At 40.0% G+C, this 24999-nt stretch overlaps 1 protein-coding gene across 3 annotated transcripts in view; it reads right to left on the reverse strand.

The window, feature by feature from the left end:
- Window positions 1-2406: 2406 nt before the first annotated feature.
- The window catches only part of LOC121862369 (cartilage oligomeric matrix protein-like), a 61382-nt gene continuing 38789 nt past the window's right edge, over window positions 2407-24999 (reverse strand). The window contains exons 4-21 of one of the 3 annotated variants that reach the window (XM_042360623.1): window positions 24083-24221; window positions 20980-21054; window positions 19103-19135; window positions 17782-17855; window positions 17398-17464; window positions 13175-13330; window positions 9038-9258; window positions 8294-8515; window positions 7482-7634; window positions 7152-7364; window positions 6790-6958; window positions 6463-6640; window positions 5930-6211; window positions 5637-5758; window positions 5303-5390; window positions 4799-4982; window positions 4425-4662; window positions 2407-4173 (exon numbers count right to left, since the gene is read on the reverse strand). In XM_042360623.1, the coding sequence (XP_042216557.1) occupies window positions 4079-4173; window positions 4425-4662; window positions 4799-4982; window positions 5303-5390; window positions 5637-5758; window positions 5930-6211; window positions 6463-6640; window positions 6790-6958; window positions 7152-7364; window positions 7482-7634; window positions 8294-8515; window positions 9038-9258; window positions 13175-13330; window positions 17398-17464; window positions 17782-17855; window positions 19103-19135; window positions 20980-21054; window positions 24083-24221 (2709 nt within the window). In that variant the 3' untranslated portion in view covers window positions 2407-4078. The remainder of the gene's footprint in view (window positions 4174-4424; window positions 4663-4798; window positions 4983-5302; window positions 5391-5636; window positions 5759-5929; window positions 6212-6462; window positions 6641-6789; window positions 6959-7151; window positions 7365-7481; window positions 7635-8293; window positions 8516-9037; window positions 9259-13174; window positions 13331-17397; window positions 17465-17781; window positions 17856-19102; window positions 19136-20979; window positions 21055-24082; window positions 24222-24999) is intronic. The other 2 variants (XM_042360632.1, XM_042360641.1) reach the window with 2 other exon arrangements.

A 24999-nucleotide genomic window follows, 5' to 3' on the forward strand; every position in this document is an offset into this window, starting at 1 on the left:
AGCTTGGTTAAGTCCATAGGGGTCAGTTCAATCTCTCACTTATTCGCTGTTGTGTTTAAGGTGATTTTCCTCTCTATATTTAGGATTCCTGGCAACAAATATCATAGCTCTTCTGAGGGCCAATCAAACGTTAGGGTTTATCCACGCCCCAGAATACTCCGACCCTGATTGGCTAAAGGAAGCAAGGATCCTCATGTCAGTAGCGTTAACCAATCATAAACCAGTATATATGTTAAGTAACAACTAGTTTCTAAAAAAAAAAAAAATATCAAGTTTGTGGGCGCGACAACTTCTAGTTTTGTAGCCTAATCAGTATTAATTTATGAGCGGACACTCGGCTAGCTCCTACAACACCAGTACTCCACCAACACAACTATACAGCTCATCGGTTATGTCAATATTTTACTTGGTATTGACATCTAATTTGTGATCTTCGTAGGACGTCTTCAATACATCCTGTAATGTGACCTTGTATGTCTGTTGCAATGTGAGCTTAAGTAATTATAGAGAACGTGGTAATGTTTTCTCTCTTTCTCTCTCACTTGCCCCTTTTTGAATGTGTAAAAATAGAGTAGGCTGAATAAAGGTTATTGAGAAAGAGAGAAAAGTGTAAAAGTTGAAGAATTAGAGAAGGAGAAAGTTGTTTACCTTTCAGTACGTTCCACTTATTATTCCACATCAGATTTTATGGGTGTTATGGCCGAACCCACGTATAATTTACCCACCCCGATGACTATAGGGTGCCTAATCTTCATGTGATGGTGGACCTCGGTACTCACCTAAAGATTGAGCCCCCCAGCTTATCTCGCTTAAAATTTAATTACCACAACACAACAGAATGCACAGTATATCACAGGAGGGCGACTGTTACGCTGTCAACGAACACAAGTTGATATCCGAGTACAGGGAAAGGTTATGAAAATACCACAGAGATTTTTATAAATTTATTTAATATAATAAGATGATGCTGAATTTACACTATACTGACTGTTAGCTGAGGAATCATTTATACCGAGAGCAATGTCGATTGTTTGAAGAAATGGTTAACAATCTTAAATGAACTAATAGTTAAATTAGATGATACAATGTAAATATATCCTAAAACTATGTTTTTTCTGGGTTGCTATATTAGTTAACAGATTATAAAACTCAATATTATAAGTATTAACAATCTAAGACATTTTTGTATATATTAACAAACATACGAGAATTAAAACCGACAGTCTAGTGTGACGTCACGTATGAGGAGGACAGATGAGATCTTCCTGATTGGTTAAACAAATATCTCGCGATCAGTGCCGGATTTAGACCTGTGGTGGGGTGGCGAGTGAAGCGAGCCTAAACGTCTAGGAGTTCCGGGGGGCGCTGTAAGCCCCCCGGGAAAATTTTGAAATTTGAACACTTCTTTGGAGAATTTTGAAGCCATATGCAGTTATATTGAGGAAATTAGAACATATTGTTATATGTGGAGGCCCCCAGATTGTGGAGGCCCCTGGGCAGCTGCCCACTTAGCCCACTCCTGAATCCGGCCCTGCTCGTGATGAAACAGAAGACTGTCTATAGTTTTCACATATTACATAGATTTTCGTGAATAACACGGACTTTATACATGGATTATTTAATTAAACAACCATTAAATTACCTTAGTTGATAAGTCAACAAACAATTCTTAGACGAACAAACGGACATCATGAAGGCGAGGTGGTCACGTCGCCGTCATGAGAGTCAAACACCGCAACATAGTAATGAATTTCAACTATAACCTCAAAATCACATCTAACTACACGTACTAAAGCTAACGCCTGTAGTCTAAGAATTTAAACTACAGTAATAAGTTATTATGCAGCAGGTAGTACACAACGGCAAGGTGAACCAGGAAGAGACCAAGCAACAGTTTCGTATAAAACAGAAAAACAATGGCGGGAGATCTTTAAGTAACAGCTAATAAAGATGTAACAGGAGAGGTTGGGAACATAGTGAACTGTGTTAATATCTGGTGAGTGTCCCACAGGTCATGGAATATTGTACATCAGGCTTTTCTGCATCTACTGACCATGGAGGTTCAGATATAATGGGCGGCTGCAAGGGATACGTACCTATTTTTATTTAAGGAGAATCAGACAGACAGATGAACAGACACATAGACAATTACTTGGGTTCTGACAATCAATTAAAAGTACTATCGTCATTCCCGAGGGTTGGCGACCACAGTTCTCCACTCTAAACGTTTTCGGGCTGTTTTTACCACTCCTCGGCGTTTAGATAATACCGAGCAAACACGAGCCAATCCGAGAAATAATTTCCCATCCTCTCTGTGTATTAAGTGACCCACCGTGGCAGTGATACACACAATTCCTTCAACACATTCATCTATATATATTAATAACAAACTTGCTGTTGTTGTTGTATATATATATATATATATATATATATATATATATATATATATATATATATATATATATATATATATATATATCTGTGCTTCAACAACTAAGGTCTTTAAACATGTACACAAGTTAATTCATACGATAAACAACAACTGGTAAACATTAAGAAAGTTACATCTTTTTATTCTGTCTAATAAAAATGGTTTAGTCTTCCATCACTGCAAACCTGTATTCAACCATCCTCCCATTACACAGTTCATGTAAAACGTGCACAGAAAATGTCACTAATTAAATATCATAATACAACTAAACAACTGCTTTTTAGATTGATGAATAAACGAAGTAGAATATAATAAAGAACATATAAATTTCATATTCTTAGACAGTCAGAGACATTAATTCCCTTCTTAACGTTATTCTTGTTTTCGGGTGATGACATTAACCGCGATGTTTACAGTTCACTACTAGGCTGCAGGCAGTGTCTAGAGAATAATTCACCACCCTCTCGAGGTTTATCTAATTATGATATAAATTTTAATATTGTAGTTGAACATTATCCATTAATTATTTTCCTTTTATGTGTTTATTTTTGATGTTACAAGCATGGGCCTATCGTCCATCGCCTAGCATAAAGTGCAAAGCTATAATAAAAATTAGATCTATATCCTGTGATCTAGTTTAAGTGAAGAATAAAGAACATCAAATTAAGTTATAGATTATTATATATTCTGGGATCAAACTTAACCCCAAAATTTTAATAGACTGTGAAGCGTTAACCCTCACCTCAAAATACAAATCGTATGTGAGTGGCAGGCCAACCTATTGTCTACAAAGCACTGGTAATTGTAATGACAACAACTCGCTGGGTTATTCTCACCGTTAATAATGCTACAACTGTCACCTCAAGCTATGTACACAGGTGATCCCTAGCTTCGAAAATGTACACACATACTAACTTACATCTATGTTAACGGGTCTTTGGATTCTTCACTTATACTTTTAATTCTTCTCTTACAAATTAATTTCATAAGTTTTTCTTAACAATACGGTATTTATTTCCTGCGCAGTAAATTCTAGAGATGTTAGCATCCTTCTCGGAACAATATCTCCTACACTATATTTCCGGGTTTCTTGAAAGTGATTACTCGACAACCAATAAACTTTTACACAAGCAGCTCTAAATAAGGAGTCAGAGTAATTAAATATACTACTGAACCATTGTCCCTCCCAGCTGAATCTCCTCATCAATCAGTCAAGGAAGTTTTCACATCAGAGGACTAAACTTTCCCATTCGTCAGCAGAACAAAACTCAGAGGCGCGTCCGTCAGACAGTCTAGTGCAAGGTAACTTTACTGAGGCTGTTCCTTAAGGCATTGGTTATAGTTTAATATCCGTATAAATGTATTAGATTATGAAGACATTGAGTGGTAAACATCAGCCATTTCCCTCAGAGGTATTTATCTCCGTAGGCAAGAACCAACTGCAATCAGCTGGACTGTACCTGTCACATCAGACCCATAAATTGAATACCAGCACAAGAGTTTTCCCCTAAGATAACACTGTGTTTTCAAAGTCAATACATTATCCATTAAATACACCCCGTCCCCTAAGTAGATTTAGTTAATGGGCTCCTGTACAGTACACAGGTGGCCGACAAGAGCCTGTCCTAAGTCCCCTGAGCTGATGATCTATAAGCCGTTGGGGACAGGTCTACTGACGTCGATATCCACAAGGCGTTGGAGGTCTGGCGGCAACTGGTTGTAGATGGCCTCTGGTACTTGATCTGGGGAGGTAAACATTGATCAGTAACGAGGAGGGTGCTGAGGGATCCATAACCTGATGACTGTGTCTGGTGGTGGCTAGCAAGACACTTAACACAACTAATACTACCGGTGTAAACAATATACATCCTGGTCTCAGCCACAGATCAGAAGGAATACAATAATGGAATTTGGCCTAAATATCAACTTAAAAACATTTATGACATTTATCGAAAACTTCCGCCTTATCTCCAGCCCATGATATAGTACTTACCGTTACAACGATAGACCAGATCAGACCAGATGATCATTTCCTGGGAGAAGCAGAAGACTCCAAGCCGGCCACCCTTCAGCCGGTTGTCGAAGATGTTGCCAGAGTCCGCCACCATGTTCTCACCCTCGAAGATACGCAGACGGATGAGGCCGATCTTGGGACGGTGAAGCAGCAGCCAGCGATAAGCAGTCTTCTCCTTCCAGCCTACGTTGCGAGGGTCCTTCCACAGCAGTTTGACCTGACGGTAAATGATACAGTGAACACACACGTCAAGGCCATGATCCCTGTGCATCCATCCAGCTGGTCATCGGTAGCTAGGATGTACTGAATGTATGTATCAGACCCCCCCCCCCTCTTCTCCCCCCAACACTCACCTGGTCCTCAGTATCTCCAGTATGCCAGAGGGAGTTCCTCATCATCTGGCCAGGGCCGGTGGACGACTCGACCAATTTGAGTTGTATGCCAGGCTCGGCCACTGCACGGAAGGGCGTCGCCTGCCAGTAAGTCTGCGTATTCTTCTTCCACATGACCGTGTAGAAGTTAGCGTTGTCCTGGTAACTGTTGATGAGAGAGTATGCTTAGAGGTTGGCGTTGTCTTGGTAGCTGATAAAAACGTAAATATTCACGAAGACTGTTCCTGTAGATTCGTGGTATAAAACTTACTGTTTGTTATTAGGAATGTAATTTCTGAAGCTTAGCTCTCTTATTGTTGAGGAATATTTATACTTATGTCAGAGTATAATGAACACTGGTTTGATGGTAAAATATAACGAGTTTTGTTAAAGAAAATGGAGAGAGTGTACGGTTGTTTTACAAAGTGGTGAGGTATAATTCCTAACGTTTCATATAAAGACCAGGGATCACAGTGAGACACCTACCTGAATATAAAGCCGACGTAGTCATCGTCGATATCAGTGTCAACAAAGAAGGTGCCCTCGAAGTCCACGCCGCCGAACCTGTGGTACCCTGGACACAGAGAGAGTTGGTAAGTCGCAACATTCAACCTCTGACCTAACACTAATGATTTAAATAAGGTAATAAGGTGATAATAAAGTTTAGTTCTACCAGCGTATTCGGTAAATGCTGATGCTAAGTTGTTTTTGTTGTGACGTTGTGAGGAACTATTCACCAGTAGAGAGTGCCGGAATCGTGAATAATTACTCCTTAACAGCTAGAGGAACTACTCATTAACCAAACAGTTAGTCTACTCACCAACAGCCAGGCCAGGGTCGGAGTTCATGGTCTGGACGATCTCGGCTCCCTTGTTGTAGATGACCCAGTTGGGATCTATCTGTGAGTCGCCCTCTGGATCCAGCACCACTGTCTGGTAGGTCCTGAGGAAGGTAGAGACATGTTGTTACACTTAGTTCATCTGGGGTGAGGAGGGAGAGGTGTGTCAGGAGACATGCTTTGTACAGTACACCGCTATAGTCGTGAGACTTACGTTGCGATGGAGAACAAGTGAAGTATATTCTAATCTCTCTCTCTCTCTCTCTCTCTCTCACCTGAAGTCGGTAGCGTAGATCTTGGAGTTGTTAGGACAGTTGTCTTCAAAGTCGATGACTTTGTCGGCGTCCCTGTCACCCTCACAGGCGTCTCCCACACCATTGCTGTTAGAGTCGCGCTGGTCGGGGTTGTACACGAGCGGGCAGTTGTCGCTGTTGTTGGGGATGCCGTCATTGTCGGCGTCTGGGTCGCACTCGTCACCTCTGCCGTCGTCGTCTGCGTCGTGTTGATCACTGTTGGGGACATCCGGGCAGTTGTCCATGTTGTTCTGAATACCGTCCCTGTGGAGGAGAAGAGGACAAGGATAGAATGTGTCATCAGAAAGGTTCAAGGCTTAAAATCACCATCGTTCATCCACTAGTACCTTTCTAATCTAATCTGTAAGGTGATTATAATACCTGAAAATCGGATTCTTAATAGGAAACATCTGTAAAGTACTTGAGATCCACCCCTGCTTCAGTAGCCACTCACAGATTCACTCCGGCATGAACGTTCGCTACTTAACAACACAGACGGCTGGACGTTCCCTCACCTGTCGGGGTCGTCGTTGTTATCGCAAACATCGCCCACCAAATCCTTGTCGATATCCTCTTGGTAGGGGTTACGTACCTCTGGGCAATTGTCACAAGCATCACCCAAACCATCACGGTCTGTATCCAACTGATCAGTGTTGGGTGTCCGTGGGCAGTTGTCCAGGCGGTTAGGGACGTCTGTAGTGAGAGAGACATAGGTCAATTTTCTTTTAATATTCACAAAAAAATAAGATCAGTTTCGGGGTCATGTGGAGATTAGGTACGACAGATTATTTCACCTGAGGATTAAATAAACACCTTAATGGTATCAGGATTATGAGACTCACTGTCGTTGTCAATATCAGGGTCACAAGCGTCGCCGATGCCGTCCTTATCGTTATCCTCCTGATCGAGGTTGGGGATGGTGGGGCAGTTGTCGCACGCGTCGCCCTGCTTGTCGGCACCTTCAGGGTCAGTGTCGAACTGGTCAGGGTTGGCCACGAGGGGGCAGTTGTCCTGTTGGGGTGAGAGGGAGGGAAGCACGTGAGGTGGAGAGAAAGGGGCACTAACCTAACACACAGTTCTGCTTCTCTCTGGGGTAAAAAAGGCCATTGAAACTGGCTGGATATAAGATAAATTAATGTTGACTAGTTTAAAGTTGTAAGGATAACAGAGAGACCTCCACCGTCAGACGCAGGACTATACTCACAGGACTGTTGAGGATCCCGTCGTTGTCAGCGTCCTCGTCACAGGCGTCACCGATGTTGTCGTTATCAGAGTCTTCTTGGCCAGAGTTGGGTGTGTCGACGCAGCTGTCTTGGCGGCACCGAGGGTCACTACATCCCAGGTCATAATCTGGCCACCCATCCAGGTCATGATCTGGTCCACACGTCATGCCATCCCCAGCCCATCCTACACGACACTGTAATAAGAGTCAAATATCATTAATGGCAATACAACAACAATAATAATAATAATAATAATAATAATAATAATAATAATAATAATAATAATAATAAATCATTCCACCAACACTTACCTTACATATATAGTGATTCAGGCCGAAGGGTTTAACACAGTCGGCGTTCTTATCACACTGCTGACCGTCGGGACAGAGACCAGGGCGGCTGTTGCATCCTCTCGTCTGGTTACCAATGAACCCGGCCCGACAGTTTCCACAGTAGTACGACCCCTGGAGCAGAGGTACGGTGATTGAAGGGTACAGTGGAGCATTGGCACGGTGATTGAAGGGTACAGTGGGAAGATAAATGAAGGGTACAGTGGTGCAGTGATACAGTGAATGAAAGGGCACAGTTTATAGAGTAATACAGATAATACAATGATAAATGAAATACAACAAGGCGACACATTCCACCACTCTTAATTACAGTCAACAAAATGAAATGTATTCCAAACTCTTTTATGATAAGCTACGATAAGTCAATTTGAACTGAGATTTATTTTGTTATTAGGTTGACATAACACGCCGACCTATTCTTCAAGTTTGACGGAAACCTTTAAATATCATTGATTGGACATTAAGTAATATCAAAGGCAATAAACAAGTAATTTTAGAGTAAATTTAATCTTTGTTTTCTGACTTGGTACAATAATTTTGGATTGACGTGTTCATCTCTCTACAGCCTGGAGGAGGATTGTGTTTGATAATTGTAAATCAAGAAAATTCATATCACTCACTGAAATTAAATACTATACTGTATATGTATTGATCTTATTGTCTACATTTCCTTATTTAGAGGAGGAGGGAGGGACGGGGGGGGGGTCGAACCCGTGTTTCATGTGGTGTGTGGGAAGCCCGGGTAGGCGAGTGTTGTGGTGCGTGTCACTAACCTCGGTGTTAATACACTCGGAGTTGTCGACACAGCCGCCGTTGTTGCCATCGTCACACTCGTTTAAGTCGTAACACCGCTGACGGTTCTGGCGGGCGAACTGGAGACCTATACCCTGAAGACCGGGTGACCCTGTGAACCCTGGCGGGCACTGGTCACACCTGAACCCTGGCGACATGTTGATGCACCTCACGTGGGGGTCACAAGGCTTGGCCAGGTCACACTGCATCAGGAAGTACATGTTAGAGGAATGTTTTTGTAACAGATAACAGGAGTTCCTGACATCTGGTATTTTTAAGGCAAAATCTATTTACTTTGATGTCTCATTACTATTAAATTATGGACTACAGTATATTCTTTCCTTGATGATACTACTCTACCACTCAGTACTGCATAACTTACACAATAAAATACTACACATTTTCTCTTAACATTCCTGCTAGTGTAAGTTCATTTAACTGGTGATGATTCAGCAGGTATAAGACAAGGTATTTCTAGATAGTATTTTGGCTACGTTAAGGCGACAGTAACAGCCAGGTCCCAGATTCTCAAATAGTAGTAAGTTATGTTCTCCTTGTAAGGGTGACAGTTCGCTTAGTTATCGTAAAATATAATTGCTATTTGGGGATCATTTGAGTATCGTGAGTTGAGTTAAATACTGTCCCATCCCTAGCTAGGAGAAATAACTATACGACTATACGGTAATATCTTTGAAAATCTGGGGTGACAGTAGCAACGCACTGACCTCATTCATGTCATCACAGGTGGCGCCGTTGCCAGTAAGGCCAGGAGGACAGGGGCCACAGCGGTAGTATGGGTCGGTGTTGGTGTTAGAGCACTGCACACCGGGGAAGCAGGGGTTGGGGTCACACGCGCTGATGGGGTTGCAGTTCTGGCCGTCACCAGTCTGGCCGGGGGGACATGGCCCACACCGGTACCCGTTGAGCATGTCGTAGCAACGCACGCCTACAGGGGGATCCGGAGAGTGTGTTGGGGAAGGTTTGGTACTGTAAGACTTTTTCATGACGGGGAGTGGACCTCAAGGTTTAGCTGAGGATCATATATTTGACATGGAAAATGTTGGCAGTTTGTCGGTCACTTGGAGCTAGAGTGGTTCACAGGAAAGCACAGGGAAGAACTTCATGCTTTGTAAGTCATGTATATGATAAAAGAGGATATTGAGAAGGTCAATACATACTTAATAGTAAAGGTTCATAAAGATCTATAGAAATAATGATCTTGAAGATAAATAATTGTCAAAACTGCAGAATACGAATTATTCCTGAAATCCGAAAACAATCTAAACGACAACTAAAAAAAACAAAGGACCCTTTATAAATCTCAATAGTTATGTTTCAAAGATACTGTACTCTTATTATTTTCTAATTTAAAGTTTATCGGGCTTCATTTTTCCACAAGTTAGGAGTTTGTGCTAAAAAAACATGAATACTGAGGTCCTGCTTTACGTAGCTTGTTTAGTTGGTTTTCAGATTTCTGGAGAACGCGGCAGAACAGAGATCCATCCTTAAGTGGCTATTGTCAGTAGACGAAGGAGCCAATGAGAGCGATATACAACCACCTGTCTGATGGCTCACGTTCCCTAGAGTTCAAGCGTAAACACACAATGAGGCATATGACAATAATAATAAGAGAATAATGTTCTTTACGTTGAGATTTCATGTCGTCATTCTGTCCTAGCTTAGTGGAGTAGCTAAGACGACCGCCATGCTGAGGAGAAAAGACAATGAACAGTGCAAAGAGAACTCATTCAAGCATACAGTATATAAATCTCAGCAGCATTGTACGTCAGTCGAAAGGCAAAGTTATTACTGATTCTTATTCCTCGACTTTTTCACAACAGTCTGTTTCGTCAGTCTGATAATAGATAAAAGAACAGGAAAAGTAATCACAGACATGACCGATCGCCCAAGCGGCTAACGAACCGATCAGTGATGAAGAGGATAAAATTAATATCACCTCAGTCCGAAATAAATGTTTACCAAATAGTCTGTTTGTATTGAGACCTAAGTAATTCTGGTTTTCTGGGAGAGACTAAGTGGCCTTCTAATACGCCATAAGAGTGAAGGTTTAAAGTACTATGGGAAGAATAATGCCACAGTAATACACTCCATGTTGTCTGGATATGAGTATTGTCTGAAGTGGTAACAGAGATTAGGTTACCTCCATGGTGGGCTAATTTGAGTCTGGGATTCTTTAAGGCTCTAAGATCTTACCACTTTTGAGATGGGCAAAAATATTGAAGGTTTATGCGAATTTCGTCACTATAACATCAAGCCAGTGTTGATAATAGTGTCAGAGATAGTCGATGTCAGAATTGCAATGCATGAAGCAACTCGTACATCCAAATAAGCATTTTCCCCTGATGATGCATGGGAGGAATAAAGGGAAAAAATATCTATATACTGAAGTTTTTAGACATGAGCACAAACACAACTCGAACGATCCGCTGAAAAAATAAAATCTTTGAAATGTTTCGAGTCAGTCAGCGTCCGGATTCTCAAAGATTCATAGCAGTGGTTTTTCGTCATTTGATATATTTTCTTAAGTGAGATGAGAGAACGCAATTATTTTATATTAGATATTAAACTTAATTTCAGCATCATATTTCCCTTTATATCTCAAAATGGGACAGTTAAATACGTTCTTGTGAAAATTTAACTTTGAATCTCAGAAAATCCGGAACTAAAAATAACGAGTGGGTTAAGAAGTCAGTCTGGGGTAGATAACGTTGACAAGAGAGCCTATACAGGTAGTGTGGGGAGGTGGGTGTACTGGTAGCCAATATTCGGTTCAAAGAGAAGTGGGTTTGTAAAGGTTTTTGAGAAGTTGTATTTCCTCTCCACGATGATGACGTGGGCTGGAATGGGTAAGGGGAACAAAGTAGAAAATTGAACTAGTATGTGTGTGTGTGTACTAGTTGGTGTAAAATGACTCGATTAGCCTTAAAAGTTACATTAAGAAAATATTTGTGTTAATTTTATTTCCTATATTCATGCATTTACTTAATATAAATCACGTTGATGTTAATAAATTATTTGTGTTGTGTATTCATATTTCATGCTCAGTTACACTCAAATAAGTAACATTTATTGAATCCTATCTTGTTGTTTGCACTTAAATGTATTGATAGTCTACTGTTATTATGTTATGTTGTTTACACTTGAAAATATTGTAGTTAGACATTTTTCCAACACTGATTAATGTTACAAATACAAACAATTTAATTTTAGATATATTATCTTAATCAAATGTTAATAATTGTTTCAAATATAAAATAGTTTACTAAACGCTAATACTTACATCAACAATTAAACAAATTTTACCTTGAAAGTGAAATATTAAGATTAGTAAAATTACTGAAGTTATACATGTAAAACTTACCATAGAAAACGAGACGCTGGACTCTCCATAGAAAACTACTTTTATGGTAAACTATTCTAAATAAATTGTACCTAAAAGACTAGTCCTCTTTACACCAGAAGGTCTCTGAATGATTTGAATAATCCAAAATATTCCCGAATTCCTTTTTATGACAAGTTAATTTTGATTCGCAGCCTTAATTTATACATAAGATAGTGACTTGGTGGTTTTAAAGATTAAATGAAGGAATGCATCTTTTTTTCCTTGTTTGTGTTAAAGATGGATACAGGTCATCGACTGTAAACATTATAACTGAATCATTTATCCTGTGCCAGAGGTGATCTTGTTATATTTAGATTCCTATTTCACATGTCTTAGTACTTTATAATCTAATATATCAGCTCAGTTTATTACCGTGAATATAAGCTTTTTACAAGTCTTTGTCTATCCCTTATATGAATATTTTACTGTATAATTATTTATCTATCTGTCACCTCATATGGAATGGCCTCTCAAGAAACAAGAGTAAAATTATAGTACTCGATGAACATTCAAGACGAGATACTCTTAATGTTTAGAGGAATTCTTAATATTCAATACTAAAGAAACACTAGTACATAATTAACACACGTTACACTGCCCATTTCTCACGAGGTACATTCTGTGCAGTGACTTACCGTCTCTTGTGTTGGTGTAATTTACGGAGACTTACCCTGAAGTTGTGAAATATACTCTACATTGTCTACCCTTGTGTTATGTTAAATTGAGATTTCTTGGTATGATGAAATATTTTTCTTGTACTAAGACTTAAGACTGTTATTTATACCCTCATACTTTCATATTCAACATGTCAATAGTAGTGTCATGACAACAGATCACCGTTGAGCCCATGTTTACCTAGATTAGATTAGGAGGAATATTATTGCCGGTGCAGGTCGTGAGAGACGGGGTGTAGACTGGAAGAATGCAACTGGGAGAGGTAAGACTTTATACTCGCTATAGAAGTTTGTTGAAATGAACTGTATGTATTCTGGTGTTTGAGAATATTTTAATCTAAACTTGTAGTAGCTGTCAGCCTTGTTTTTCACTTAAGCTTTGCCCAGCTAGGATGTGCTGTGTTGCTGATGTCATGAACGGCGTGAGGACTGCAGTGTTTATCAGTGGACCTCACTGGGTGAAGCGCTGAGTCAGTTTAGGGTTCGTTCTGATTATGACCTAGCTACTGATGTGACTGACGTACCTACCTGGTAGCGAACAGAGCTCTCTCTCCCTGTTTAAGAAGATATGATTATATCCAAATAGAAATTCATCCAACAATATCTTACCCACGGATTTAATAAGACTTGGGGAAGTTGACCTTTAAGGGGCCATAATTACATCCTAGTATCTCTGTAAACATCATCATACTTACGAGCATCATAAGCTTAAGAGTGACCTAATCATGGACTGCCTCTGAGCGTGTTTAAACCCTGTAGATGGTGGTAGGAAGGCTGGTACTTACCGCGGGCGCAGGGGCGGTCGGCGCAGGTGATGCCCGGCCTACAGTCACGTCCATTGCCCACGAAGTTCCTAGGACAGGGGCCGCAGCGAGCACCTTCAGGTCCCCGCGAACACTCCACGCCGGGGAAGCACGGGTTAGGCGAGCACGGGTCGTTGTCTGCGCCACGCACCACGCGCGTTAGTACTACACTCTACACTTTGGACAATGTCACCACACCCACCCACTCTCCCTCCCCTTAATACCATACAGTCAGTCGCCGCAGCAGATGAACCATATGACATTATTATAATACGGGGAGTAGCTGGTCCCTGCCCAACCTACCCCACTAGTGACAATGTCCTCACTACTAACACGTCCAGCACTGTGCCTATTAATAGCTCATTAAAACAAAAGCAAAAATTATAATATCCTTAACTGAGAAAAGTAACTTGAAAAAAGAAAATGTTCAGTAGAATTTCAAGAATCAATTATCACTACAATATCACTTATGTTATATAGCAGGGCAGAATTATTGACGTAACTATTTTAATAATTCGAAAACAACATTCCATCTGTTTTAGGATAAAGCAACACTTATCCTTCTGTGATAAGTGATGTAAGTAACCAATGCCACACATGGGGAGGCGTGGGGACCTTGGTGAGCGCTGGTGACATTCTCCTCACACCAATTGCAACAAGTCTAGTCTACTGCACCACCTACAGTTATTGAAAAGTACCAAAGCTAGATCATTCTATCCCTCCAGACGACACGAGCCAGCCATAACCTGATAAAAAAAAACTCTGGGGTAGTTTTGGTTGGTTCGTGTCGTCCGCTTTAAAATAATAATGATTATGGATCAGTAGTCCTCTTCGCAGTACTTTTCCACTGTCACACGCTACTATTTTACTACACTATATAAACATTTCAGATAAGACACCACAACATGAGCCATGCAGTAAGCAATGTTGTCAAGTACAGTACTTACGTTCATGGTAACTTAGTTAAGTAATCAAAATTATTCCTGTTTCTAAAATATAAATTATTAATTATATATATATATATATATATATTTCTAGATCCACAATGAAAACGTGGATAAGATAAATCTTGATAAAATCACAAGGGAAACAACGGAGCACCGTTGTTTCCCTTTTCCCTATCAAATATATATATATATATATATATATATATATATATATATATATATATATATATATATATATATATATATATATATACACGGAGTACAGTACAGTACATCACCTTTAAACCATTTACAATAAATACAAAGTATTATGAAATATTATACATCAGGTGTTACTGCATTTCCTCGTTTGCTGTGGGACTGGCATGACCTAAACTCTGCACATCTCAAAGGCGTGTAAACCAGTTTGGTCGTGGATGTCTACACTGGTCTACATACGTCATATTGAGTTTATGCAGTATTTGTGTAGATAAAAAAATCAGCAGGTGTCCAGAGTCAATATTCTCAAAGAATCGCATGTTAATTCTCCAAAACTTAGCCTACGGTTTAAGATAAAATACTTACTTACAGTGCCTTAGAGAAAATTCAAACACCAATTAGGCGGCATCGTTGTCGCTGTGTATCTGAGTTACACTGAAGCCATTTCACAGCCTCAGGTTTGGAGAAAACTAACACACGATCCTTTGATAATCTTAGTTCAGGACTCCTCAGGCACTAAGTCCTGAAAGCCTTGACACTCCCTCACAGCTGGTTCAGACTTAACAACCCTCTGCTCCTACAGCCCAAATGATCTAATTTTAAACATAATAATTGAGTCTTCTTGAGAATTACAAAGATAATTAATATTTAGGTACCAATTTCCCAAATCTTAGTCGATTCTCACACCCTCACCAAGATGTCTAAAGTTCCACGAGGGGTCCCCTTAACACACTGGGGGAAGGTGTTGCCCAGTACGAGCCTCTCAATGTGTTTACCTGCTCTAGGATTCCCCTGTCGGTCATTATACCACGTGGAGCAGGTATCCTAGTATCCTTTACGTTTGACTTTGTTTCCTTGGCTGATCTACATGCCTATTAAAAGAGTAACTGTCACTGGCCTTGATACCCACGAGGAGACAGAGCTTCACCTTTACTTTGCTACAAGATCAAAAATTTTCATCTAGTTTTGAGACAGTATCAAAGTGAACAATGTACGAACATTTAACACGTAGGATTATCTATATACTTTTCTTCTTATTTTTTGCGGAAATTAAAAAGAAAATTTATAAAGATACCTTGTCCGCATTACTAGTTGCTAGAGTTTGAATTTTCCTCAAATATTAGAGATTTCTGATATTTACATTTTGGTTTTCTCACACTGCGAATCATGGAGGCTGTTAGCAGTGTCTTCTTGTATACTTCCGACGATTTAAGTCTAGGATAATCTTGAACAAATACTTATTTATAAAGCACATAATGACATCTACTTGATTCTGATATAGAGTAACGAGAGAACCAAAAATAATAATAATAAATTACCCTTTGCAGTAAAAGTTATAACGGTCATGAGTATCCAGCTATGTACAGCATTGAGATAGAAGCAGAATATAGTCACACCAACCTTCCATACATGTAATTAAAATATGTACTGTATATACATGCTACATTGATCCAAATGTTTTAATGACATAAATATTCCATAATCAAACGACCATGTCCGCCAGTGATAATTGGTTTCCTTGGGCTAACTACGAAGCTACCCTGAAGAAAAGCTTAATACTGCCCTCGTGTTTACATCATCGTCTTGATGAGTAACATGTTGGAACAGGGAAGAAATCTCCGCGTTTCAGCATTGTCATTCCAGTGAAAACTATTGGTATACCTCTTTAAAACTCACAAACCCTGGGAGTGTTTTATTTTGAAAATGTTGTACCGTACTTAAACTATATTGTTTTATATTCAAAGTTACCTCCAAAATTAAGAAATCCAATTTAAATTACATTTCCAAGGCTTCTGACTCTCCAGAGGTACAGTCTGTATACTATTTAGAAGTGCACCGAGGAATGCCACTTCTGTGAGTAGGTTACCAACAGGACCCGGTGTGAGTACAACCTGGTCTCTATCTTCCCCAGCTAATGTATGTACAGCCGCAGCCAGTGATCCTCTGGTGCTGCTTGACAGGAGAAAATATTAATGGGTAAGTTGTGCTCACGCCAGGACATTGGCCAGTACTCGTCCCAGTACCCGACGCCCGGACGTCTGCCGTAGGCACTCCAGGGGTTGCTGTAGCGAGCGCTGAAGGGTGTGTAGTTGGGAGCGTTGTAGGGAGTGGTGTAAGGGGGAGTGGGGTAAGGTAGTAGGGTGGTAGGGTTGCCATAGTTGTATCCCCACTCCCTGGGATCGCTGTCATTCACTCGCCGGGAAGCTTACGGGCCAGATAAACATGGTTCTTTAGGGCAGTGATAGTATGCTATGAGGATGTTGAACAAAAACTAGAATTTAGATTCAACAAGTTTTACTCAGTTCAAAACATCCTACATAGCATTTTCTAGATTAATAAGCTACCTGGTTAACACATTACAGATCATGAACCTGCGTAAAATTGGATACAAGAACCCTGAATCGTACCTTCCTCACTCCCAACATCAGGTACGTCACTCATCGACAGCTAAAATCGTGCTGCCTTATCAAAACTTCTTGGGTTATGTGTTTTATGTCTTTCATAAAGCAGTTAACTATAGCAGAAGTAAAGAAACTTATTCACCTCTCAAGTAATCATAAAGGCAAAAGACTGGTGATTAGTTCAATGCAAAACCACTAATCCGGAAAACCCCGGATATTGGTAGGTCAAACTATCACAACAACTGGAGATCAACTCTAAAAAGGAACATACTGTATTACGAATTCTAGAATCAACAATGTGTCATAACATTCCAGAATGAAAACAGTGACGCAATGTAAAACAAAAGGAAACGCCCTCATCGTCACCGTCAGATCCGAGTTCTCAACAGTCAAGTATTCCTTGGCACCTCCAGCAACTCGACAAAAGTAAATAAAGATGACGTACTGTATATCTGACCAACTGTTATTTACTCTTTAACGATTTGATTAGCTTTAAACTTGTCCCCTTTAACGAGATATACTTTTAAAGAAGTTAAGTCCACAAGCTGAGACTTTTAAGCTGATATAATGAACAAGCTGGGGACGACTGGTGAGAGGACGGGCAGACAGGGAGGGTGGAGTACAGAGAAGAGTTAGCGGCCAGGTTGGCTGCCCCTACCAGGTTTGCCAGGTTTGCAGGCCTCGCAGTTGAGCAGGGCGTCACGCAGCAGAGCCGTCTCCTCGCGCTGCCGGAGAACACCACCTTCATGTTACTCTCACTTTACAACACTGAAACTCTCTTGAACTAATAAAGAAGAATTTTACACAACAATACCTTACACATTAACATAATAGACTAAACTTGCATTATTTTCATGTCATGTGTTTTATAAGTTTATCATAGTTAAAAAACAAAAAGATTAAGATCATTATATCAAACTCTGACGATACAAACGCAAAATGTTACAAACAATCAAAGTTACTAAACGGGCAGCACAGTATGGATACCACACACGGTGGGGTTGGGGCAAGTTCAAGGGGCAGCTTTTTGTTTTGTACCAACCTGTGTCTGGATCTCTATCTGCAGTTCCTTGATGGTCTCGATCAGTACTGCCAGAGTCTTGACTAACTTGGTGCCTGTGGGGAGAGTAGAACGTATAAATAATTCTGGAATGACTTCTAATTAAATGGATTTGAAGGAATATATTTTACGAGGCTACAATGTCATTATACAACCAGGGACAAATATGTTTACATAGTACCATCAGCAGTTGTAATGTTGATGGCTATATAAAATAATATTTGGCCTTAACACACACACACACACATACACACATATTTAGCTATGGTAGAACGAGTGTCAGGAGGAGCAAAAACTGACAATAATAATCCTAGACAAAAGTACAGTAACTTGGTGTCTAAGACTATGCTTTATGCTATATATTTAAAACAATTTATATCATGAAAACAACAATAGACTCTCCTGGAAGATAATTTATAGAATTAAGTTAATCTAAATTTGATATCTGTTCTATATCACTAATTACAACAATAATTATAAAACATTACTACACAGCAGTTTATGACTATAATTACACAAGGATTTTACATTATTTCAACAGGAAGAATTACAGTACTTACCAAGAGATTATACAACAAACTGGTAAGAAATGATGACTCTTTTTTCCCCCCGACCTCTCCATTCACGGACCTAACAGTAACACTCAAGGACACATGCCTAACCTATACTGTATATAACTGAACGTCTTACTAAACTTCACACTATCTTCATAAGCAGTGATGGCCATTACCTAAATTACACCAATGTATACAACTGTTGTTTACAAGTGGCCCATCTAAAATAATAATTAAATTTAAAGTATATCATGACATTCAACTTTTTACTGAGGCCATGGTAATTTAATGACTAATTAAGCACCGTTCACTAAATCAATTTTTACATAAACTAACTTTTAAGAGTAGGAAAGGTAAATATATCTTTGTTTGGTCTTTACCTTCTCTTAACTAAAGTATACAGTACCTCCTCGAGTCTACACTTTAGACCAGACTGCATTTTCTGAACCTACCAGCATAAATTATCAAAACTCAGTCTTACACATTCATGGTCATTTTAAAACCTTCCAGAGCATCTTACGCCTTCAGGAGTCCCCCATATCCCCATAAGCCTTTCATGAATACAACACCTTGTCTAACTTACACTCGTGATCAACTCTCTTTTTTTTTAATGAACAAATCGCAGGTACAGGACAAAGCTATACCTTCATGATCAGCCTACACCATACAACACCTTCTCTATACCCTCACGACTCAAACCGTTGGAGTCCACCTGGGTGTGGCAGACATCAGACTGGCCCGGTACTTACTGGTCTCATCTTCGTGTATGATGGGAATGTCTCCTGCAAGTGGTCAGAAGAAAGCATGCTTCATTGTCACCACCACACCTGGCAGCTTAAAAAATATCTAGGGAAATTTGGTATTAACTTATAAAAGCTCACGTCTGGCAGCTTAAACTTAACTACGGAAACTATTACAGTATTAAACATTTAAGTGAAGCTCTCAAAGTTCCTTATTACACTGACTCCATCATTGATAAATGAAGTTCATGTTGAAGGAACTCTTATAGGGAACAGTATGGATTTTCCCTTAGTTTAATTATTTGTAAATGAGGTCATGAAGTAAGCTGTTTACTGTCGGCTACACACCACCTCATGTCTTCGATATTAAAAGGCTTTTACTGAATACAAACTTTTATATCTTCCTCATGTCCCATAAAAGGAGAATATCTAGCACATGAATACAGTACTTTAATGTATTAGATATAATATCAGTTTCGAGTCAAATCCACATAACTTGACTCGAGACAGTGGTGAGCAGCCGTACAGGAGAGCACGGAGGGCGGCCAATATAAATCAGGGGAATTGGTTATCTTACTGACAATGGATTACTGTACAAATGGCTTGAAGAACTCAGGCAAATATTGAGTAATTATCTATCAAAGTAGTGTAATATATGTAATGCTCTTCAAATATAATGATCAATACAAGTCATGTTTGAAGTCAACGATACAAGAGAGGGGTGAGGACAGTAAGTAGTAACCTCATCTCATCCTAAACACCAATACTGTACGTACATTGCACTGTTCCCTCCGGCTCGACAATCCAATTTAAGTTCCACGAAAAGCTGCCATCACTTTCATTACTATGGACAGTGTAACAGTCCACATCTTAAACTCAAATAAAGATTGAAACGAAAGAGTAATTTTTTTTAAGTATCTTGGTGAAGTCTGAGTTATCTCAAATTTGCTATACATTATTCGGGGCTTCAAAACCTAACGCGAATACTGGTAAACTTTTCGTGGATCAAATCAGGACTCTTAAGTATTTAAACAAGATTAATATATAATACTCAACAACATAAATTGTAAGAGAATCACGATGAGAGTTGTGTGTGTTGAGGCAGTAAGGCGTAGTGTTTGGCCATGCAGTGTTATGTGGGTTAGTTGTGTGTTTCCTCATTCTCTGGTGGTTGATGTCATCCGTTACTCCTCATTCTTCTTTTCATTTAATATACTTTATAAACACAATATTTTTATCGCGCATAATTGATTAGAAACTTTTTTTTTTATGTCGATTCCAAAATTATGACATCTAACCCTGTAAATGTAAAATGTGTCTGACATCAAAATCGCGGACTGGTGTTACATGCTAGTTTTAACTGATTCTTGACAATGTAGCAATGGTTAATGGTGCCATCAAAAGGAGTGCAGATATTTAAGTTAAATGGTGTTAGTTTTCATGCTATTAGCCAGCACAGAGACCATCTCCAGCTCGGCCACGGTAACCCAGGAGGCTGAGAGGAAGACGAAAGGTTGCCAGGTATCCAAGACGATACCCAAGACATTTCACTTTTCGTAGTCCCCTCGTGGGATTGATATGCTAGAGCCTCGCAGGGTGTGGTGAGGAAGGGTGTGCCGAGGCTCCTGTTATTAATGTCAGTGCCATGTATTTGGTTCCCTCATTACATTAGGAGGGGGCAGTGGGTGTGTATACAACTAAAGGACACAGTTGGTGGTGTAAGCTAAAGAATGGGAGCTACATAGACAGGTGCGGTTTCAGGCGGGTGTAAGTAGTGATTGTCCCCAGCAAGTGTGGTGGAGGGGTAGTGCATGCAGTAATTGGGGCCCGGCCGCCGCTTGGGCTGCCCCTGATAAAGCGCAGCTGGACTTAGGCCCGGGCCTTACCTCGGTCGGGAGGGGTGATGGGCTGCGTGAAAGTGGGACAAGGTTCCCCGTACTGGAGGTTCTGACACCTCACAGCTGGGAGGCGGCGGGAGAGAGGGAGGCTCGGTCACTGGCGTCTCATCACGAGGACAAGCCACACCACCCCCAGGGTGCCCCGGCTCACTCACACGCCCATCCAGTGTCATCACCCCATTTCACATTTAAGATTCTGATCTAATCTAGTCTGGTGAACATAACTACCTGCAGAGGGTGTCCTAGCGAGTGTTGTATGGTGGCTTGGGTGGGCAGAGGCACCGTGGGGCGTGGTGGTGGAGGTGGCGGCGGCCAGTAGGGGCAACGCGCGCCACCCACAACAAAAGCGACAACCACTGCACTACTCGTCAAAATGGTGCCAGGCGGAGATTGGTTCAGTAATACCAATTTATCTTAAAGAATATGTGTACCAAATTGCTATACTTTTAAAACAACAACAAAAGACATACAAGTCATTTATCTATTGGGTTCAAGCCTCATGCATCAATGCGAACACACACACATGGCAAATAATAAAAAAATGCACAAGAAAATCAGGACTCGATATTTTTTTTCTTACTCTAGATAACAATTTGGAATTTCTCGAGATCTAAAAACTGGTCTACAGCTACATAAAGATCTACATATTTAGGGGAGAGGATACCGCTTTTTTCTTTCACATTTTGTAGTAACCACTGCCAATAAGAACTGAAGCAGAAAGTATTTCATGACCTAAACGCCCCCAAGCCAAGTCGTCTGACCTATCGTCCAAAACCTCTTCCTGGGCAGCTAAAATCAAGGGAATCACCAAGTTTTCTTTCTGTCATGACAGTTTCTTGATTACGTGGAAAATTACGAAAACCTGTAGTAATAAAACGAAATGTTGTTAATCGATCTTCTCACGAAGGTTTTGTGAGGTGAGAGAGTATACGAATAGTTTACTTCTGGGATGTTTTACGAGGACTGCCAAGGTTACCGTAACGTGTCTGAATTTTGTGTAAAAAGTGTGTGGGTCGTTTCATGGCAGCTTACTTTGAAAATGCTGAATATGCATTAGAAGATAAAAACCCGAAAAAATATACAACAATGATGAGTCGTACGCGGACAATTTTAAAGTCTATATTAAACAAGAATTCCTTTAATGTAGGAATTCACGGGATATCTGTTTATACTAGCTGCAGCCATGTTGAAATATATTCATACACAGACAAACTTTCCATCGAGGGTGCAGGTGCTTGTGTGCGGATATGACACAAGCGCCTCAACGAGTCAGAGGTAAACATGAACATCCTCTGTGCTTCAAGTGACACCTGGTAACCGCCCGGGCAATGAAGGCACTCTGGACATATTAAACCCTTAATAGGACGCTTACTAAGGTTATCAGTTGATGAGAGAGAACAGAGGTGATGACGAGAGATGGACAACCAGATCATAAAAATGCTCCCCCCATTTTTTTTTTGTCCGTTTATAATGACTAGTTACCGCAGCTGGGGGATAATATGTTCTTACATCGTTATTAAGTGTCCCGAAAGGCAATAATTTATGTGTTTACTTGACAAATATTCTAATTTAAAAATGGTAGTGACTTTATTTCTGCTTCAGAGTTTATTTAAGTCGCAAGTGTTGTTTTTTCTTGCATTAAATTAACGATCGGCAGTGAAACTAGAGATTCTATTCTATACTGACCTTCAAACATTAGCGTTCAGTGGAGAATATAATGATAAAAGTACTGACTAAGAACGAGCCCACGAGACGCGCGTTCACACCATAGTTACCGGGTGATACATCAGAGCGTCACAGTGTTTACATAGTGTGTGTTCTTGAAGGTGGTGTACTGTCTCACCATAATCCCAAACATTTATTTATTTTTTTCTTTTGTTTTAGCGTAAGTGTGCATTCTAGTATCTAGTTAAAAGTTCATTTGTTTATATCAGATGTGAATTATTTAGTTAATATATTAATTTAACTTTATATATTCATTTAACATTAGTTTATTCGACAAACATATTTACTAAAAATTTATAACTGTCTTAATAAATCAACAATGACTCCAAAGAGAATATCTGTTTTATATATAATATGAAATAATAGAAAGTAATATAATAAGCATAGATGTACTGAATATATGTAAATAATGTTTTGTTCAAAGATGTTCACTTTCGAGTCAATATTGAATCATATCTTAATAACATTTTATTCACAAGCACCTTAGAAATTATTTAATCTACATAATTATAATATTTATTTAAAGACCAATTTCATGTTAGGAGGATAATTGGAGACGTGTTAGAGACTGATTGATAAGATAAAGGCTTTAGGTATTGGCAAGTGGAATTGGGCGTTGCAGGAGAGATGTTACTAGAGGGCGGGGGGTGGTCTTAGAGGGCGTGGGAGGGGTGGTCTTAGAGGGTGAAGGAAGAGGGAAGGAGTGGTCTTAGAGGGCAGGGGAGGGGTGGTCTTAGAGGGTGAAGGAAGGGGAGGGGGAAGGAGTGGTCTTAGAGGGCGGGGGAGGTGGTCTTAGAGGGTGAAGGAAGGAGAGGGAAGGAGTGGTCTTAGAGGGCGGGGAGGGTGGTCTTAGAGGGTGAAGGAGAGGGAAGGAGTGGTAGAAGGAGGTGGTCCTTGAGGGGTGGTCTTAGAGGGCGGGGGAGGGGTGGTCTTAGAGGGTGAAGGAAGGGAGAGGGGAAGGGGTCGTCTTTGGAGGGGTGAGGGGTAGTTGGGTGAAAAATTAAGACTTGATACTTAACTATGGAGAGAGAGAGAGAGAGAGAGAGAGAGAGAGAGAGAAACGAAAATGTACCAGAATGAGAAAAAGGTAGATTACGACAAAAAAGAACGAGCGAGAGAAAATGACTAGGAGAGTGAGAGATGGATAAAAATAATGAAATAACTGAGAAAGAGATAAAAAAAATAAGGTAAGAAGATATGACAGTAGTAGACATGAGTGAAAGTAGACGTAATAAGAAGTAGACATGACAGAGAGTAGACATATCAGGTAGTGTAGATAGGAGGTAGAATAGGTGGTGGTGGTGGTGTCAGGAAAAGATATCAGACTAGTGTGTTGGTGACGAAGGGGTAAGAAGGTTGGACTTACCTCTGCGGTATGTGTAGACTTCATTAGCTTGAGCCTGGACTTCGCCGGTCTCTGCGTCAGAAGGGCAACCCAATTTCTCCAGTAATTCCAATAAGGAGGTGCCCCAGTCCACGCTCGCTTCTACGTGACGTTCTCGATACTGAAACACACAGACACACACACACACACAGTCATCGTTACACTGATTTATAAATGAATAATAACAACACACCCATATACACGAATATAAACTGACTCATTTTAAGAATATATCACCACCATTTCAAACTACACTCACGGCAATGGTAAACTGGTTTTGTTTGACTTAATCCTAAAACAAACTTGGTTACATCACAGAACACATACTGATTCATTTTAAAGGATAAACATTACATAAAGGTCATTGTTTTTGTTGTTGCACGGTGTTTATGGTTAATTATTCTAAGGAAATTGGAGAAAAAAAATATTAATACCCACAAAAACATTCTAGGAAAATACTATCGATCAAAAGCATTTAATTGAATAAAATATGATACATCAACACATCGTCAAAGTACCTCGGATGATCTTAACACTCCTTTGAACACGAGTGAATGAACTCTGGTTGGTAAGCTCTACAAACACGAGGTGACGTTTGTTTATGCTGAGTAAGAGGAATGGTAACGGGCATTCAGGTTGGGTCTAGAGGCTCACTACATCTGGGGAAGAGTTAGCACCTGAAGGTAACGACAGTCAAAGAATATAACGAAGGAGAGAACAAAATAAGAGAATGAGAAGAGGTAGGAGTGGGGAGAGAAACGAGAACAAGGTGGGAAGGGGAGAGGGAACAGTCGGTCATTCCACCTATAAAAATCCGTGGCAATGCTTACAATATAAACTAATTGTCCAAGAGGTAAAAAAAAAAAAAAGTCCACTTACGATTACATAAGCTCCCGTAA

This window comes from Homarus americanus, unplaced genomic scaffold (genome assembly GCF_018991925.1).
Source record: "Homarus americanus isolate GMGI-L3 unplaced genomic scaffold, GMGI_Hamer_2.0 scaffold40248, whole genome shotgun sequence".
NCBI lineage: Eukaryota > Metazoa > Arthropoda > Malacostraca > Decapoda > Nephropidae > Homarus > Homarus americanus.